Here is a 21233-nt window from a genome sequence, read left to right on the forward strand (position 1 = left end):
CTTTTCCTCTTGATCTCAAATTGTTTTTTAATTAATTTTAATTGACAAATAATCACATAGATTTATGGAGTACAAAGAGATGTGATGATATATGTATGCACTGTGGAATGATTAAATCAGGCTAATTAACATATCCATCATCTCACACACTTATTTCTTTGTGGTTAGGACATTTAAAATCTACTCTTTTAGCAATTTTGAGATATACAATTCATTATGATTAACTATAGTCACCAGGCTGTGCAATAGATCACTAGAACTTATTCCTCCTAAGTGGACCTTTGTACCACTTGACCAACATCTCCCTTTTCCCATCCATCATTCCCCAGCCCCAGCCTCTGGTAACCACCATTCTACTCTCTCCTGGACTCAAATTGTTTTAATATCATTCTCATTTCTTACATACATTGCCCTCTTTGGTGATCTTACCCACTTTCAAGGCTTTCAATAACATCTATGATGGATAATACTCAGGTTTATATCTCTTATGAGATTCACACTTAATAGATCCAACTACTACTGACCATCTCTAATGAACAACCCGATCTTAATAAGTCAAAATGAGAAGTACTGGTGTTCCACCAACCAAATAGTCTGCTGTGTCTTTTCATCTCAAATGATACCACCCCAAGTGCAAATAAACAAACAAAAAACCCTATGCTTAGGAAGAAACCAAATATAATTGTAACTTTATAGAAAAACTTGTCTAATTTTTAATGTTATGGATTAATGAGAAAATCTTTGATGGTATATGCATCTTATAATGTATCATATATCCTTAAACAGATCATATTTAATTTTTCCCCTATGAGGGAAGTTTGTATGATAATGAAATTAATGCTTGTTAGCAATACTGATAATTCTATGTAATTTTTTACTTTACTTTTTAAAGTGAAATTCCCTCTGATATAAGATATCTTCCAGAGAGGAAGTATGAACAGAGGTTAGGAGAGTGGACAGAGGAGACAGGCTGCCAGGGTTGCAATCTGGGCTTTGAAACTTCTTAGCTGTGTGACCCTGGACACTTTCTCTTTCTGTGTCCCAGTTTCCACAATTGTAAAATGTGAATAATAACAGCAACTACTTCATAGAACTGTTGAGAAGATTAAGGATTTAACACCTGAAAGGTGCCTAGAAAAATGTTCTCGATGCATACTATTTAATAAATTTTAGCTACGATTCAATATTTTTAATTTCATTTCATAAATTTGCTTATCCTAGAAAAAGGAAGAAATGCCTAACAGTATTTGTTCATAGGCTAAATATTAAATCAAATTACTGCTTCTCAAAGAACTTAATTACATCTTTTCCCCTATAGTTTCTTTTACTTTGGGCTATTGCCCTGCGCTTCAGTGGAAATGCTATAAATTCAATAAGAAAATGAAAACTGAGACCCAAATGAGTAACCCACCTGTTTGGTAGCACCATTGGTAAATGTGGGGAAGGAGATGAGTCTCCTTGTAAAAAAAGATGCTCTGAGAGTAGGACAGAAAGACAAGTCAAGATAAAGAGACACCTTCCATAAGGTTTATACAATTGCTAGAGTGGAGTTAAAAATTTGATCGTACAGTTTCTAGCATCCAAAGAAAACAGAAAATCTGACTAGTTAGAACATTAATAGCACCCATCAAGAAAAAAGATTCTGGTTACACAAGAGAACAATCACAGGTATTATGAACAGGTAGGTACTACTGTATGCATTTCCACTTTACAAGTTAGGAAACTGAGGAAAAGAGGTTAACAAATTTACTCCAGGCCATACCTACTGACAGTGGGATTCAGAACTGGGCAGATCAGAACCCATGCTTTTGACCACTTCATTATACTGCTTCTGGTGTACAAAGTACCCTTTCTTCTTTTTTTGTTTCTTCTTTTTTAATAGTGCTGTATTTTTGTATGATCAGAACACATTGGGAAAGGTTTCTGTGCTGCTGCTTCTACTTAGGCTCATGACTTAAGGCCATAATGGCCTTGTTCTTGATCAAGGGAGAAAAGCCTAAAGGACTGAACATCCTTTAAACACTCTGCTGGTCACCATCTCAGCTCTCTCAGATTTCACCATAGGAGAAGATCACGTACAACTGTACCAAGGATAAATACCATGTTTACTTGGGCATCGCTTTCTCTGCATGCTCCCTGCCCATTCCTCCCCCTTCCCTGCCCCTACAGACAGTCACAGGAACCCGTGAACCCTCCTTCTGCATATTTATTAAATCTACCTTTCCTTTACCTCTTTTCACCTAGATCAATGTGATAACCTCCTAACTGGGCTCTCAGAACAAACACACAGAGGTTAACCTTCTAAAGAATTTATTAGTCATTTGCTTAAAAAAAAATCTATGGAGAGGGATTTTAAAGAGATTTTAAAAAATAGTTCCATTCCAAAAAAGCAATATCTAGATATTTCCCAACTCAGACAATTTTAATTATGTGAAAAGTGTTAACTGATATAATATCGCAATCATGATTAAGCTTAAGATACCAGTCTAATCCACACTGATATCCTAAATAACATATTCCATAATGGCTTGCAAATCTATTCTTTTTAATTTGGCCTCCCACATAAGCAAAAAAAAAAAAAAAAAAAAAAAAATTTCTAAAATAACCATTTTACCATAAAGAAACAATTAATATTTTCAAGTGTAAAACAGTATCCAGTACTCGTTATTTAAAAATGAAGAAATTAAAAAATGGCAAAGATTATTTCTATATGGTCGCTCCTTTTACTGTTAGGGAGACTCATTACTATAATTCTAACAAATATTTTATTGCAAACTTGGTCTGATCTGTGAACCATTTTACTCAATTTAAAATTACAACTCAAATAGGTATCAACTTTTACCCCTGGTTCTGTTTAAATAGTACTGTCTCTAGTACAATTTGGAAAAAATAGGCAAGTGTCTCTCCACTTTTGTCATAGTAAGCCAGGCCAAGATGATGAAACAACCAATCAGTTAATCAGTGTCAACCAACTATTAAAAGTATCTTATGTCAGAGGCACGTGTGAACTCAAAAGCCTAGTTACTTTTTTGTGATTCAGTCTCACATCTCTTGACGTTGGTTGTCATTCAGAAAAAAACAGGAAACAGACCCTCTGAACAGCCCTTCTCACTAAAGAAGCAAAACATCAGTACTGACACTTGTGGCAACCCAAACATCTGTCTGCATGGCTCTTATGCCGGCTATTCCTTCTTCTGGGCTAACTTTTACACAATTCAGGCCTCTGTGCAAGAGTTACACTGTGAGAGGCCTTACCCTGGCCACCTTTAATAAAATGTTATTCTCTGATGCCTGATTTATTTTTTTCATTGCATTTATTACTCCCTGACATATTCATTTGTTTGATGGCTGCCTCCTCCCACCGGAATGTCAGCTCCACCAGAGCAAAGATTTTGTTTCTCAAATGCTGTATGTCCTAAGTGCCTTGAGAGCTGCTTCACGTAGAAGAGGAGCTCAATGAATACTTGTTGAATGAATGAATGCGATAAAGCCTATCCTAGACTTAGCTAAACTCTAGGAAGAGAGCCTTTTGGAAATACGATAATACTATTATTATTACTACTGGCTTTTTTGTAGCACCTCTTTTCAGCAGGATAGGGAGATGCGGGGATTTATAACTTCTGTTCAATAGCTTGGAGATTGACGCTCTTCGAGGAAGAGCCAGAGGAACAGCATGTTCCCATCTCTCAGGCTGGCAACCTAGGATTGTCTGGGTAACAACATCACATGGTTCTGCCAATGCTGCATTTATGTTCCTCCGTTTAATATCTTTCTCTGGTAACAAAATAAGCTACAAGTATAAATGAAATACAATTGGTTAAATAAGAAATGGCAACTACTTTGATATTTCTTGTGGGGGTCGCCTTAGCTAAAACAGATGACATAGTAACCATGTTTTCAAACAAAGTATTACCACATTTCTGGTTAGCGCATGTTTCCTTCTTGTCACCCAGTTCTAGGACTTAGCACCACAGTGGCAAGACATTTAAGAGACCATGGAGATGAACACACTTTATAAACGAGTTGCTAGGGGTGCAGATAGGCTTCACCACTTATCCAAGGTTATGTGCGGAATTCAATTGTCAGAGAAAGGACTGTATGGCCCGACTCCCAACTCAGTGCTCTTTTCCTTGTGCCTACGTATACCTACAGTAAAAGTTGTTTATCAGTATATATGAGTCATGAAGTCGTGTACACATGCTGTAGAAAACTCTTAACGTGAAAAAAAAAAAAATCCATGGCTTAAAATACCTATATTGAATAAAAATATTATTTTGCATTAATGGTTATTACTTATTGGGAATCAGAATACTAGCTGCAGCAGTATATAGAAATATCCATGATTCCTATACAAGACAAGGCAAAAGCAATAGATCATTAAATCAAGGGAGGGTGACAGGATGTAACTGGAGTTTGAAAGGGAAAGTTGAGGCAACGTGCAGGAGGATGTGAAAGAAGTAGGGAAGTGACATAAGTTCATTATCAGAATGAAAACGTGTATGTATCAATGCAACATATGTAAATGTAATGCTCAATTCTAATGTTGGTACAGACAGAAAAGGATTCACCATGATGCTGACGAAGCTTAAAAGCTTCATGGACCTCACTTGGATGTGCACTTCCAAGGCCCTGGGAGGACCTCTGGCAATGCTTCCACAGGACCGTGGTTCATAGCACTTGCAACTGGTTAAGATCCTGTCTCCATTTTCACTGCAACCCTCATCAAGTTCCCCCTATGTCAGGTGGTGTCGGGGTGGCCATGGCTGCTGTTCGGATTCAGCTAAGGAGAAGCTGAGTTGGAAATACATTCATTTTGGGTTAGTGTGATATGGTTACATAGTTCCCTTGTTTTATAGTTTAGTCATTCTCAACATACAAAGATCTTCCGGGAACTCCTACCGCCCACTGTGCTGACTCACTCAGCATCATGACTCAAGGACAAGCATGACACTGTTCAGTGAGGGATGTCAATTCAAAGAGTAGTTAAGATTAGTCACTGCACAAAGAAAGTAAAAATGCCCTGAAATATAAATAAGATAGACATTTTTCCAATTATATAATGATCCTAAAAATCTAAATGACATTATCAATAAGGAATTGTGAAGGTAAAATATTAAACATAAAAAACAAACTCTGATTCACCAAACTAGAGGCAGAATTATCTTTCTATTCTCTCTAGAAAATACTACAAAATTGTTGTCATATGAAGAGGACTTTAAGAGTATACAGCCAAAAAGGAAAAGATAAGGAAAAAGTATTATAGGGCATTTTAGACAGTTAAAAATGTTGTATTTCTTGATTTTGTGATGTTTGTGGTGTGTCAGCTTCTAAAAATTTGTAATTTGTTGTGGTTTCTTTTCTCATTCTAAATAAATATTCACTTTTGTACCTAATTTTGAATGTGTAACTTTTTAATTTTTTCCTCAGATCTCAACCCTCTTGCAAATTGTAAAAGCTTCAAAGTGGAACCCACAAAACCTGGACCCTGTACAGAGCATGTGCTGCATGTGTGCTCCTGCATCTCACTAATGTCTTAATCACAGGGCCCAGAGCACAGGAATCCAGGCTACCAAGTTCATTTTCCACTTTGCTTAGCATGGCATAAGCAAGTAATAAATGTATTTTAATGACAGGAAAACAATAAAAAAAGAAAATTTAGGATTTTTGAAATTCTTTTCTTCTCTATTACTTAAGGCAGGTTTAGCTCAATTAAACTATTCATATAAGAAAATGAATCGCTTGAAGCTCTGACTCGGAGGGGGGGACCAAGGGCAATATACGTAACCTAAACTTTTGTACCCCCATAATATGCTGAAATAAAAAAGTTAAAAAAAAAAAAGAAAATGAATCATATTGCAACTCGATTAGGATTGATGAAATGACTTTCAGGTAACTGTTTACATAAGAAATATGCCATTCATTTTTGGCTGTGTTGGAAATTAACCTGAATGAAGTCAATTTGACTCTCAGGAACCTTAGGGGATAGATAAAAGCTGTAGAGGACCAGTGACTTCCAGGACTTGCTTACTAGAGTGCTTCTGTGCCATGCCAGCTGGGAGAATCCTAAAGAGCTGTTAGCATTTATAATCTCAAGAATATACAAGCACATGCACAAGTAGCAATTATGTGCTAATCAAGTGAAATCGATATTAAGTACATCAAAAACCTGTTTACTGTGCAATAGACTGTTTACCATAACATACATGTACAGAGGAGATTGCAAATACACTCTTGATCCAGGAAGTTTCCATGATTCACAAATAAACTTCATCCTTTCTTCCCAGCCCTCTTGGGTAATTGGCATAAAAAAAACAAACAACTTAAAGAATAGCCCAATTTAACATCAAGGCCACTTAAAAATAGAAATATTAGTAACTTCTATTGAAAATTAAAGAGTTGCTTCCTTCCTTTGAATAATAGCCAGACAGGTCTATAATCCTCTCAGGTTAGATGAATTTCAGAACTCAAATAACTTAATTAATTTATAGACTTCAAAAAGGTAATATGTGTATATACTATCTATTATGCACCATCTCTAGCAAAGTCTTGGCAGAACTCTATGATCAAACACATTAATATTTCTGCAGTAAAGGCATGAAGATTCACATAAGTAATAGAAATAAAGATTATAAATAGCTTTACATCATTTCAAGTCAGGTCTTACTGCCGGCTGAATTCAGGTCATGTCAGGCTTTGCCACCACATAAATTTTCTTAAAAGTCGGTTTGTGGTTTTTTCCAAGTTTTTTTGTAAAATGAAATTACAGATTAGGGATTGTGAGCCTGTATCTCCAAGAGTCCCCTTTATTGCTCTTTAGTTTTATAGAAGAAAAAAAAAATCAATCAATCAGTGTTTAGTCCCTTGAGGGCTCGGTAGTTATTTTATTTGGTTATGCCATTCAAAGTAAATCAGAGTAGAACACAACAGAAGGAGCTACTGTCCTTTTGGGGACCGGTAGTGGTTGCTGAGAGCAGCCTCTTTCCCCAAAGCTCTGCTTTAAAAATGAGCTGCCTTTTCAAATGCAGCACAGGGCCACAGGAGGAGAGAATTGATCTCCCAGAATTTATAGGTGGGGAAATCACTGCCAGAAATCATGCCTCTAGATAGCACAGTGGGGCCCATAAATACTGAAGGCTGGAGGACTGTCTGGACGGAAACCTGTTCAGGATTCTTGCAGCACGAGTGCTGCTGCTGCCATTACTCAAAACTCAGACCTCAGAGACAAGCAGGGCTCCAGCAGCTGCATGTAAACAACAGCATTTGATATAGAAAGATCATAAAGTTATGGAATGGATGCAATCTGGCTACTTAGAACACTCTGCTACAAACTGGAACAAATCTTCGCAGGATCAACGTATCTCCTTTCATCTTTTCCAGATAGATGAACGGAGGACAGAACCATTAACTCAAGGTTGTAGTGAGTGGAAAGAGAGAAAGAGATGAATGGGGAGCTCTTAGGGAGCTTTTAAAAGGCTAGACACTGTCACTTCCAAGGGATATTACATGTTACTCCAGGCTAGGGCCTTTGAGAAAGACACTTGTCTCATTCTACATGGAAATGTGATCACCAACATGAAGATATTGGTATAATAAACAGTTCTGGCAATTATTTTTCCTTTTTTTAAAGCTTAAAGTGATTTTTGAGGCCAATACTATTCACCGGGGAAAAAAATATTCTTACTCTACCCAAAAGCATCAAGAAACTTAGTAAAAACTTATTTGCTACTTTGCAATTCTTCTTCCTCAAAATAATGCTGCCCCAAACAAGACTATTCTTATCCAGATTATCAATAGTTTGATAGTTCTACAAACTTCTGTTCAAATATTTCATTGGAAGCAGCTGTTCACGTTTATTCTTCCAGTAACAATGATGTAGAACAATGATCATATCACACTTAGCTTTTTATTTCCTTCTTTACTGTCAGGAAAATCCTAAAAGCATTAGCTCTCTTGGCCCATGGCATCAAAATAATTTACTGTAAGTACAGCAACATCTTGAAAATATGGCAAGTCTAAAAGTACTAACTCATGAACGCCACCTAAAATGTGACTATGAGTTTTAAGCATATAATGCTGCCATTTCCAGGATGGCTGGTTTAATATGTTTCTTAGTTTTCATGCTGTTTTATTCTTCTCCTTGGATAAAAACCTACACTTTATAGATTTTATGTATCTGAGCACTTTGCTTTATAAAGTGACATATCTATATAAATTTGTCCCATTAATTTGTAAATTTTTTAAAAAATCTAATTAACTTTGTTCTTTGTTAGTGAGCTAGCTTCTTGCCTGATATTGTTCAAAGCAAATTGTTTTTATTACTCTTATTGCCTTACTGGACGTCAGTTATCCACAGAGTACTTTGAAATGGAGATTCAAGGCAAGGGGGAAAAAAAATCTACCTTGGAAGAGAAGAATTTGGTCTTACATGTGCTATTTTAGCAATTCTCAGATCATGGGTAAAATAAATGCATGAGGAATAGCCACACAGGGAATGCTGTTGAGCCAACAGTCTCTCTGAGCCCTGGGAGGCATACTCTCAGCTGCCATCCTCACGTCTGACAGTGAGTACACATCCTACCATGCAGGGCAGCTTCTGGCTCCCATGAAACACAGGCTTGATTTGCTCGTCCTGTACCCGCACAGAGAGACGGTGGTTCATGCCTTGTTGAAGTCCAGGAGCCTTAGCCAAAGGGGCAGCAGTTTGATTCATGAGTAAAAAGCAGGGCAGGAAAAAATGGTTACTGTATCAGATAATGCTTTGTGGCAGCCCAGGCGGGAAGTGTCCTGGGGCTTCTTGGTCCCGAATGACAGGGATGGGAATTGTGACAGAAGGGAGCTCACAGATATTACTTTAATTAAGAACAGTTCCATTCTGCACACGAGAAAATCCTCGAATTACTCTTGGATCTGTCAAGAGCAAATGAACTCAATTTTGGTAAAATATGATGACCGAAGATGAGATAGATCAATAGAAACTGTCAATTTGAAGAGATGAATAGGTCCAAAATCTTTGGTCAGTCTGATTTATCAATTAAACAGTTATTTGAATATGGAAATCTAGAGTTTATATCTATAACTCTGTTTTGCCCACCAAAAAATACCCCTGGGGAAATTTAGTATATTTTTAACTGATGAAACATATTTCAAGGACAGTGTCGTAAGAAGGAAAACTATATGGAACCAAAATTTCCATTTTAAGCATTCTACTAAAAACTGATATATTAATGATTGAGAGGTCAAATAAAATCAATAAAAATTTTCAAAAATATCCTGTACTTGCACTCAAAACATGCTTCCTTTAAACATGATAGACTTTTTCCATAAAATATAGACCAATCAAGTTTTAAAAGCAACTGTTCTCCACCTGTGTATTTGTTTATTTTTAAAATGAGGCTACTAGTAATAATTTCTGTTTTGACTGACTTTATTTGTGAACAGGCTATTGGACTTGCTAACCTCCCTTTCTGGAGAAATGTGACATTATGTGATTTATTGTACTTAATAGTTTGTCCCTTAGTCACTTCCCTGGCTGAAATTCCCAAACCTCATTAGGGGACTTATTCCAGTTCATGGCAGATGGACAGTGACCACAGGATATAAAATGAACAGCTGTCCTCCTCCCCGTCTGTGCCTTCCTTCTCCCTTCCAGTCCCATCCCCATTCCCTCACTTCCAAAATATTCGTATTTCTTCATTGTCACTGCCACTCCTATCATAAGGGAGAGAGGGATTGATACTCTCCCAATTTATGAATGCCATGCCAACTTCCAACCACATCCAGGTACCCATCCTTTGCAAGTTTTCTCCCAAACCCAGATTAGAGAACTTTCAGCTGAGCCTATGTTGGGGAAAACACAAGGAAGAGAAATGCAAGATGTGTCAGGCTTTGCCAGGTTCCCTGCCAGGCAGAACTCCTTTCCCCAGGGCCTACATAACCCACGCCTGAGTGCTCGCGCCTGGCCCATTTTCTAGGAGGACTAATCCCCACCTTGGGCAGCAAGTGTTAAGTACCTCCTCTCCTCCACCCACAGCAGTCTGGAGGCTCAGCATTACTATCCTTGTTGCTGTCTGGCTCTGACCTTGGTCTCCAGTCCTCAATAAGGCCCCCCTGCCTTGTTCTCCCTGCAGGGGCCCATCCCCTAAACTTCACTGTGACACTGACCCTCTGGACCCTCTGGGGTGGTACCAGCCCTGCTCTAAGTCAGTCTCCCTCCCCAATGATACAGTCCTGCCTCTGGACCTCCCTCTTTCCTGGATTCTCCAACAAGCTACACTGTCACTCTCCTCTGTGGTCTGCATCCCAGAAGTAGCAATCCAGTGTACCGTCTTACTCATTGTCTTCTTACATATAAACTTCTCCCCACCTCCCTCCTGTTTGATAATAAAATTCTTGAAGGCTGGGGCAGCGTCTTAGGCTCTGCTTTCCCCACAGTGGATGTAGGCACATCATGATATATATAATACACATCCTAAAGATCTTCTTTCTGACAGAAGAGTCCTTGATTAATTGATAAGAAAGTAGAAACTGCAGGCTCAGATTAAATTTTAATATTGTCTGTGGATTTCATTCAGCATACTCCCTTGCCTCAGAAGTCAAGAATGGTATAGTATTGAGCACCAACGTGGAACAGCACTAAATCCTAGTCTAACCTATGAATTCAATTTAGTTAATTTTTTGTTTTTTTAGTTCTAGTTGTGAGCGAAATTTCGTCCTAAGTACAGAAAGGGATCCTTGTACATTCCTTAGCCCTCAAGGAATATCTAGGCTATAAAGGGGGAAATGGCCATTGTATAAATCACAGTAGAGTGAAGTTGGTATCATAAAATAAATTCAGAGGGAAGTGGGGGTTCAGAGATACCAGGCTGGGGCAATGGGATGAGTTTTCATGGAGGAACGGTGTTTTAGAGAGACTATGTGGTCTACAACAATGATCAATTTCTTCTCATCCTATAGTTCACTGCTGTATCCCTTCTCCTAGAGCAGCTCCAATAAATACTAACAGAACATTTTTATGAATGAATTACTGACATTTATTTTTTAGGCCTCATCATATGAGTGACAAATTGAATATTTCAAAAAAGAGAGGGTGGAGTATCTATTTTCAAACTATATATTTCAATTCACATAAACTAATAGTTTATATAGTTGTCAGTTCCATTAATTCAAAAACACTTATAATTAATCTCAACAATTTTTGCCAGAAGTTTATGCTTAGTAGAATTTTATAGCATTTCAGAATATTTTCTTTTATTACTTAAAATAGGACTTCAGAGTTTAGAGTAAGGTGGATTTGAAATATATATATTGTTCATTTAAACTAGTTTCTTTAAATATACATTCCCTGAAAAGGAATAAGTCAACTTGGGGATGATGAAGCAGGATACCCTGAATCATAATCAGTTTACACTTTTAAAAATTAAGTTTACATAACATTGAAGTGTTCCATATATACTTCATTTTTGGGGGTTAATATAGATCTCTGAAGATCTGAAAATGAAGTCTGAAACAAATCTTAGTTTAATATATTTTTATATCCAGAATCTTATATTCAAATAAAACATGTATTTAACCTTATAAAGCACATGTATTAAGTTAATTTTGCTATTAACATTTTCTAAATGTCTGGTTTTGATTTATTTCTGTTTTGAGCTCAGGTCACTAGAGATTTTGTTAGTCTCATACGTACAGATTTTCATGATTCAGAAGTTTTCACTATTTTATAATAAATTCCCCAAAGTCTTAAGCACTTACTAAGGAGAATTACTCTTGAAAAAAAAATGAGAATCTAATTTGAAATATATTTCAGGAAGTTCATGGTGGAAATGAGCAATAATTCACACCAAGGTATGAAGAGCTCAATTTCTCCTCCTGAATTACCTATTCTAAAAGAGCTGAGAGAGAGAGTTTCTCTACTAAATCAAATTCTGTGTAATTAAGATGTTTATGAATTAGGCTCAAGGGAAAAAACTGCTTCTTTTACACTGAATGAAATATAATACATCTTATGAGTGACTTTTTTTCCTTATATCTATTGAAGATAAAATAATGGCAGATCTCTTTTACAAAGTAATATTCCAATTCATCTACGAGTACATCTAACTTTTATAATTTTCTAGTTTTCATTTTTCAGAATACACTCCTATAAACTGAGTGGCTCTCATATGTCGCAGAGACTCCATAACATGTAGAGTACAGGCCTAAGAACATGTTCATGTCTTAATATACAAATATAAACCATTTATGATTTAATGACTTTACTCTGTCTTGAAATGATAAAAACAAAGAAGGAGGAAAAATATAAAACCCCAAATCTTTAGGATATCCATAAGTAAAACCAAAGAAAAAAAGATACTAATCCTATAAATTATGAACAAATAATAGATTCTAGTTAGCTCAGTAATTACATACTGATAAACACACAGGTTTATATTTCTGTCTACTTGCTTCACCAAAAATATAGTTTACTGGTGATTCTAAGCTTCTTTCTGGGTCATCTTTTCCATTGATTGAGGTTCTCAGATCACCTCCTCTAAATCCCCTCTTGGCATGAAATGTCTGCATCACACCAATTTAGCACTTGGTTACATACTATTACGGATGTCTCTATAATGGCTACTTGTCACTCAGGCAAGAAATATTTATGAGCATTTACTTACTGTGAGTCCCTGGGCTAGGGGCTGAGGATACCATGATGGACAAGGCAGATTTGCCTCCCAAACCAACTATTTGTGCTTCATGGCCTTTCTGAAAACGCTTTACCTTTATTCCTCATTTGGCTAATGAATCCTATTAATCTGAAGAAAGAGCTGGGCTACACTGAACAAGCATATTACTTGGTAAATTCTTGTAGAGTGACTCAATGCAGGTTTATATCAAGGAAGTAACAAGTCTATGGTTAACACAACTACCCAAATAATTTTTTCTTAAGAATTAATTTCATTATATTTATTTATTGCTCAAGAGATAAAGAGACTCTTTTGCAGACCTTTATTAAATAAGTCAAATGCATAAACAAAATTATTTCAATTTAAATAAGTTAAATGAGTTAAAACCCTTCATGTAATCACCTATTAAATAAGTTAAAACCCCAAGCTGATATAGATCAGCTCTTCAGATAGACACGATTTTATCTGACATGGCTCATAGTCACCTAGGCCAGTCCTTGTGCTTCAGGCGGTCACTCGTGTCTCCTCTGCCACAATACCTTCCTTGTGTTTACTCCGTCTCCTTACCGGAAACCCTTTCTCTGTCCTTTCAAGTGACTCACTTTATTTGCTTTCAGGGATTCTCCTTCCTAAAAGCCTCCCTGAAGGACCTAGTTAGGCCCTGCCCCCACGGGCACCTTTATACAGATCCACCCCTGTCTGTGACTATCTGGCATTTTCTAGAGGTTTCATATTCGGTATGTATCTGGTGCCCTCTCCTACACGATTAAGTGCTGGAAAAATGTTCTGCCTTCTCACTTTTTTGTCTTCATATTAAAGGTAGCTCAAGACAAAGCTGGGCACACAGCAACTATTCAGTGAAATTTTGTTAAATGGATGATGGATACAAAGTACTACCAGCATTTCCTTTGGACCCACAGCCCTGCCTGGGAAAACAGAGTTGGGAGGTATCTGCAAGATAATGGTTTACAAGAGCATCATTTCAAATTTTTCTTCCTATCCCAGAGGAAATCTAAAGGAAATGGGTAAATACCTGTAAGGCTGCAACCATAAATTCCACAAGTTGAATCTAATGAATCAAGTGAGGATTGTAGCAAATCGATGCCTCAGCACAGAAATGGATACGAGATCTTTCATTGGAATGAAAAAATGAAAAGTTCTTCTACCAATATTTTAGGACACTTTTCAAGATGATTTAGCTGTTGATAACCTGATAAATTTCAGCTTGCAGAACTGCATTTTCAGGATGCTTTAACTTTAAAAATCATCTGGCTAAGATAGCCAAAGATATGGATATCTACTCATTATATATAATTATACATATACATTTATATATTTGTACAGTATATATGTGTGTATACATAATGTATATATTATCTACATACATAGAAGTGTATATTTATGGGACAGCTAAACATTGGCATGATAGAGTTTATTTGAGACATCCCTAGTAATTCAAGCAATTTCTGTATAAGGTACTTGGAACTCTTGAATAACATCTGTTATGTAACTGAAAATGTTTACAAGAGCAATATGAAAATATCAACATAATAATTTCCCCAACTGTGGTTATAGATGCCTAATTATGAACATAATTTACCACTGAGGCCATAAATAACGATGGAAAACTACCTAAATTACTGTGTTACCCAATGACCATTTAACATCCTAAAGGACTTCCTAAGGAATGACACTAAAACTGTACATATTTAACCACAATATTAGCATAGATTTGGAGACTTCTACAATACCCAAAGAAACATAAATGTTGAAATGTCAACTTATAGTTTATTTATAACACATTCAATATAATTTTTGAACTGAGTATAGATGAGATGGCTCCTAAATTGCAGTTGCTATTTTGGTATGCAGTTATTATAGGCTTGTAAAGCCCAGGATGAATACACACAATAATGACATCTCTAGAATTTGTGTGTGCCTCAGTCTGGCCTTCACAACATCCATGGAAACAGATTGATGTTTCACCCTCATACCTCATAAACATCCATATAAACAAACGATAATGAGAGGCACAGAATCATTTCTGGAAAGTTCTGCCCACTACACCATATTCACCATGCAACACCATGCACCATACAACAAATGATTTTCCACTATATTGTTTCTCTGTCACCCTCCAAAGTTTTACTCCCAAAAAGAAGCAAATTACCCAATGAGGTTTCTAAACAATAAATTATAATTTCTTTTACTAAATATGTTGTTTCATTCCTAACAAATGTTAAAAATTTCACTTTTGATTCTAAAACTGTCACCCAAAAAGAAGATTTCTTAAAGTATTTTTTAGTTATAAACGAGATCTCTCCCCTACCGCCTCCTTTCCTTCCTTTCCTCCTTGCCACTATCCATCTAATCTAATCTATCTATGTATCTATCTATGTATCTATCATCTACCAGATCTTTCTAACTCCCCAGTTCTGTTACTCTTCCAGTCTTCTAACCCAGGACTCAAATCCGTGGTTTAAATAACACAGACTGGCCTGGGGGCTGCAGCCTCTGGCTTATGGGGAATCAAGGGCTCTTGCTAAGTCGCGTGTTTGGGTCTAGTTCCAAGACTGGTACTTGTTCTGGGTTTTCAGTCTCAGGTACTAACCCCTACATTCTCTGATTAACTCCTCTTACTGGTTCTTTTTCATCAGCTGTATTGCAACTGGTGCAACTGAAGGGCAAGGAAATAAAGAATCTCTGCCAGATTAGCACTACACTCCTACTATTCACAAAAAGACTTTTTCCCCCCTTTAATGAAGGATAATTTAATTGGTGCTGGATCTCTCCTCCCTTGAATGAAGGCAAATACTAAGTAGTATTGTGACACACATATTTTAAAGTGGATTATCTTATGTTCCTTAATTACTTAAAGATAATATCTGAAATTAATGATCAATGCTCTAACAAAAAGCAAGAATAAACACTCAGAATACTGATAAATTGGTAACCATTGAGCATTCTAAACCATTCTTTAGCTTACTTTTATATACTAATAACATAATATATAGAACTTCTAAGTTACCTCTCATGCTACAATTTTAAAAATTTGTTTCTTTAGAACCACAACTTTAAGAAAATGAATTTTATTTTTTTCTGATCATAAAAGCATTATACACTCATTATATAAAGTTAGGATACACTTGCTAATAAATCAAAGAAAACTCATTAAAAAACCCATTCTTTTTGTTTTTGCTAACACTTCTTATGACCACATATGGACTTATGAATTGTCTGTACATTGTTGTGGGTAATACTGTGAATTTGAGAAGAAAATAACCCAAAACATAACTGTGTGATTTCACATAATTCCTCCTACACAGAGTGGAACGAGTCACACTGATGAAAAAGTGACAAAAGTATGACTTGAAGAAAACTGCTCTTCAGCACAACCAACCACAGCGGGCTCCTGGCTGTAGAATGCTGATTTGCAATTTAGAACAGAAGGCTACTAGGGACGCAGTCCTTTCGCTAATGGTGGATCTCCTAAGAGGTGGAGGAGGCTGGCGGATGACGTCCCGGGCACGGGTGCCAGACGCCAACAACTCTCACACCACAGGGAGAGCCCAGAAGGAGGTTTCTCTGTTATGTGACCAATATCAATAAAGCTAGATCCCATCTAGAAGACAGAATCTTTCTTCCCAAAACATTTCCTTTATGAATTTTTACAAGTTACTTATAAATATATACCTTTGAAAATTAAGATGAAAAGTAACAGAATAGACAGCAAAACTGCAAACAATCAAAAGGGACCTTATTATTTTGAATACTTTGGGTAGGGACTTTTGGCTCTAATACAAAAACACTTAAAAGAAATAGTGCCAGATATAGCCATTTTTTCATTATCTGTGCTGGAATTAAACATAGATTATTTATGTCAAACATGAAGCCTTAATTGGTTTCTTTTAGCCACCAATAATTATCTCTCTCACTATCAGTTAGTCTCAAAGCTCAGGAAATTGAACAGATTTCAATCTTAATCTGAGAAAAACATAACTAGTAAGATAATTCCACTGTAATAGAATAACTCAATGCATTCAAAATCCATATGTAAATCATTTTAAGATGTTTTGGGTTATCTGTAGCATTTTTAATACCACTCGCTGCTGGAGAGAAGTGAGAACAGATGTAACTTTTAAAAATATTTATTTCACTTTAAAAATGTTTTACATTATTTACTGCAAAGTTAAGACTTACTCTTCCTAAATCTAAAAGCATTTGGCATTGTAATCCTGATTGTACACTATGGTTAAAACAAACATTTCCAACTTAAGTTGCTATAATTGCTAAAAACACTTACCAATGGAAAATTGGAGGACAGAGGCTGTTGTTGTATTGAGGCCTGTGGTAATCTAGAACAAAAATATATACAAAAATAAGACAAGATAGAAAGAGAGGACGAGAAAAAAGAGAAAGAAAGGATACATCAACAGAGGCTGTATTTATCTAGTTGTTAGTTCATTTTTATCAATGTGTCTGCACACAGATATATTAATATTTCCTGTTCCTCTATGAGGAACAAAGTGGTGAGATGTTGACTTAGGCATGGATAGTAAATTTCTCAGGGTCCTGTTGAAAACTGCTCCAGTGGAAGGTCATCTTGTGAAGGCATTTAATATATGTCCTCTGCACCACCTCCCCTCCATCCGACCACATCAACAGATCTGGGGCCAAAGGGAATGTCATAAAAACACTATCAAACAGAAACTGGGAGGTAAATTAAAAGCGAATGAATAGAATAAGATTATTCTGAAAAGGAAATAGAACTACAACATCTAAAGGGCATAGGATTTCTTTGAGGGGGGTGTGATAAAATGGTCTAAAATTGGTTATAATAATGGTTATGTAACTTGGTGAATAAACCAAAACCCCTGAATTGTGTACTTTAAATGAATGAACGTAGAATCTGTGGATTATTTCTTAATAAAATATCCCCCTCCTCCCCCAAAAAAGAAAAATAGAATTATGGACATAGAAATATCCTTCCAACACAATTCTGCTACTTTTCTTTAGTTTTATGAAGAAGCATGCTTAAATAAATCTTCCCCCTTCTGAAAGAGACTTGTACCTTATTTATTTTATTTTTAAAATTTTATTTATTTATTCTTTGGAGCAGTGGCTTTGACCCATAGTGGCTCAAATGAGATGAGAATTAAGGTTCTCATTTTGTTGGCCTCCTGAACCCTGTCTGCTAAAGTATGGGATGTTTCACATGACTCCACCCTATAAAATAGGAAGTGTATAACTGTGTTTCCACTGTGGCAGAAGAAGTGGGCTGCCTTACTTTTGCTTCTTCTAGGTCTTAATAACATCTTTAGAAATATCTGTACACTTTGCAGGCCCCATGTGATAGAGTCCACAGCTGCAGAAAGGTCAAGTGCTAAACAGTTCATGAATACCCTTAGGGAATGAAGGAACAAGCCCTTGCTCTCCCAGAATTCAGGTGAGATATAAATATCAAAAGATGGGATATGTGTGAATATCAAAAGATCTACATCATGATTTGGAAAGATGACTGAACATGTGCTTTAACTAGATGACTTTAAAATTCAATGAGGAAGCAAGAAAGGTATCAGAGGGGAGGGCAAGAAAGACATTTTATAAAATGTCCAGCAAAAAGTATCAGTGTCAGCTTCTGATTTATTTTAACAAAAGCAAAAATCACTGGTGTCAGAATGATGGAGGAAATTCTCTCTGTATTTAATTTGAATCCCTCATTATTACTGATTATGATCTAAAAGACAACTGGCCCACCATGCCCATAACTCTGTTCCCCGTCCTCTTCCCCCACCGGAGTCCTCAGACAAAAATACACCAATAAAATTCCCTTTAAAAGAAATCTGTTTTCTTCAGAGCTTTTAATTGTCCTCATGGGTTTCCACTTGGAGAATTGGAACTTAAAATCCAAAGAGGCACAACACTAATAGAGAAGTTTTTTAAAATTTGCACATAAATTGAACAAACATTCTTTTCCCCTCCAATTTTCTGTAACTGTATGGATTCCCAGGTGAATTATGAAACACTTCTGGATATAGGTTATTTAAAACAATGGTATTTTGTAAGTTAAAAGCACCATGGTTATGTTTACTGCTAGTGCATTAAATATACTAAAGAGTCTTAAATTACTTATCCTGATGGTGTAATATACTAAATGATGCCTGTGTCACCTGTGTGATTAGCCATGACCTCTGCTAGTGAACAACAAGTTGCATGAAATATTGTCAAATTTCAAATTATATGTGCTGAGGGTGACCCTAGACTTTGATTAGTCATTGATTTTACTTTTTTTTTTTTTTTGCTAGGGAGCCTAAGGACTGGTAGAATGGTTGACACTCATTCTTTTACCTTTACCCATTTATTTTATCCGTAAAATTGTCAGCTATGAGAAAGACCAGAAAAGATGGAGAGAGAGAGAGAGAGAGAGAGAAAGAGAGAGAGAGAGAAGCACTGCCTTTAAAATCTATTCATCTATATTTATAATTGGGTATTATAAATTTATTTATTTTATTTATTTTTTTTTATTTCAGCTTATTATGGGGGGTACAAAAGTTCAGGTTACATACGTTGCCCATGTACCGCCTGTCCCCCCAAGTCAGAGCTCCAGGCGTGTCCATTCCCCAGACAGTGTGCATTGCACTCATCATGTAGGTATATACCCATCCAAATACGTAATTTGAGTCCGTAAAGCTATTAAGCCTTTATATCTGACATTCTGAAAACAAAAGGGCCTCTTAAAGAGCCTTGATAAATAATATAGCAGCTATGAATGTGTGATAGAGAACTTTTTCCTACCAAATCTCAGTGCTCTTAAATTATCAAATATACTCCAAACTATAGAAAATCTGAAGAATTCACTGTAGGTGGAGCTGTTCATGCTGCACCTCTTCCCTGCAAATTTTTATTGGGTTTGATACTATTTTATCCCAAACCCATCCTTGTAATTAAAATGTATTTCCAAATATGGGAAAATAATTTAGTAAATAATTTACTTTAAAAAGTGGAGACTAACATAACCCATTTCATTTTAAATTCTGAGAGCACATTTTCCCTTAAAGGAGTGGGTAAGTGAACTTCTCTTTACCTTCATTTTACAGTAGCAAAATGAATAAAGTTCAGGGTCACCACTTGAAATATAAACTTCACTGGTTTAAATAAAATGTGAGGGCTGCATAGCACAGTAGTAGTAGAAATACAAACTTGTGGTGTGTTCAGGTAACAACACATGCCACTTTGACTTACATTGAAATGAAATGGTTATTTAACTAAATTCACAAAATGGAGATGCTCTTTTTGGCATTTTAAAAGATAAGGCCTTAGCCTACTAAGGTTCTTTGTCTGAGGTTCTTTTTCTCACAACTTCAATAAAAATTGGATTTATGAAAAATAAAAAGGCATATTGTTTAAAAAGTGATGTTTGGGGGCTGATAACTTTTATAAGTTCTCATGCACAACAATTTTGACTGGTTCAGTTTTGAAGTATCATGCAAATGTCTGGATTTTAGTAAACATAATGTTAACTGACAACTGAATTCCTTACTTTTCATTTGATTGATCTGTCTTCTATAAATACAACTTGGGTATAATATATATTTTTGCTCTGGGACATTAACATAGTATAAAAATTATTGAATACTAGAGGTTGCTAGTGTAAAATGTGGACATCATCCCATCACTCTCAATCTATCTCATTCTATTCCCTTTGGATCTATAATATGAATTCATATTAGGGAAATACTTATGAGGGAAATATAAAACTGTATACTTTTTTATTTCTAAGATGAAGAGAATTATTTTGAATATTTACCTTTTTAGTTGAAAGGCTAATCTCACATTAATTATATAATGCAATTCAAACTTAGCCCACTAATATATCAACTCTAATGCTAAAAAACTGGGATTTAGCAAAACAATCAGGATTAAATATACATGGGATCAAATAAACTAGATACTTCAGTTTTATGCTATGGAAATATAAATTTTGGCATTATATTCTTAGACACTTTTATTTCCTACTAACCAATAGAAACAAAAAGAATTTGCCAAGCATTTCCAGAAATATTACTGAATGGGGCACTTTCTAAAACAGGCATTTATTCTGAGCTCAATTAACTACAGTAAAAATTTAATTTTGTTTTAAGGTTTATAGATAATTAATTCAGTCACGGTACATTATTTAAAATGTACTAGCAAGCCTATTTTTTCAAGAAAAACTTTACTACCGGAGTCACACTTGTCTGCAAGGATATTATAACACTTTGTGAGACTTGAATTATGAGCACCTATTATTTTAATTTGCATCCAATTAATTCTGTTTGTGTTCTAATTTCAACCCAAATCCCCTCAATTCATCAATGTTCTGAAGCTTGTATCTTTAATAAATTAAATGTATCTATTGCCATGAAAAGGGTATTCAAGCAGCATAAAGTAAGAACCATGTTACAAAAATTAATTGGCTTTCACATTTTGATAACTAAATCTTCTTTTAATTGCCTATCTAGGATTTTTTCTCCCTTTACTTTGGAAGCCAGTCTTTTGGCAACTTTTAAAGTTAATGATTTTGAAATA

The 21233-nt window shown here is 35.8% G+C and overlaps 1 protein-coding gene across 2 annotated transcripts in view; it reads right to left on the reverse strand.

The window, feature by feature from the left end:
• Window positions 1-21233, reverse strand: part of RELN (reelin) — a 447102-nt gene that overhangs the window by 205643 nt on the left and 220226 nt on the right. For both annotated transcript variants that reach the window (XM_069462478.1, XM_069462477.1), the window contains exon 8: window positions 16969-17020. In XM_069462478.1, coding sequence (XP_069318579.1) covers window positions 16969-17020 — 52 coding nt within the window. The remainder of the gene's footprint in view (window positions 1-16968; window positions 17021-21233) is intronic.

The sequence above is a fragment of the Eulemur rufifrons genome, chromosome 29, assembly GCF_041146395.1.
Source record: "Eulemur rufifrons isolate Redbay chromosome 29, OSU_ERuf_1, whole genome shotgun sequence".
NCBI lineage: Eukaryota > Metazoa > Chordata > Mammalia > Primates > Lemuridae > Eulemur > Eulemur rufifrons.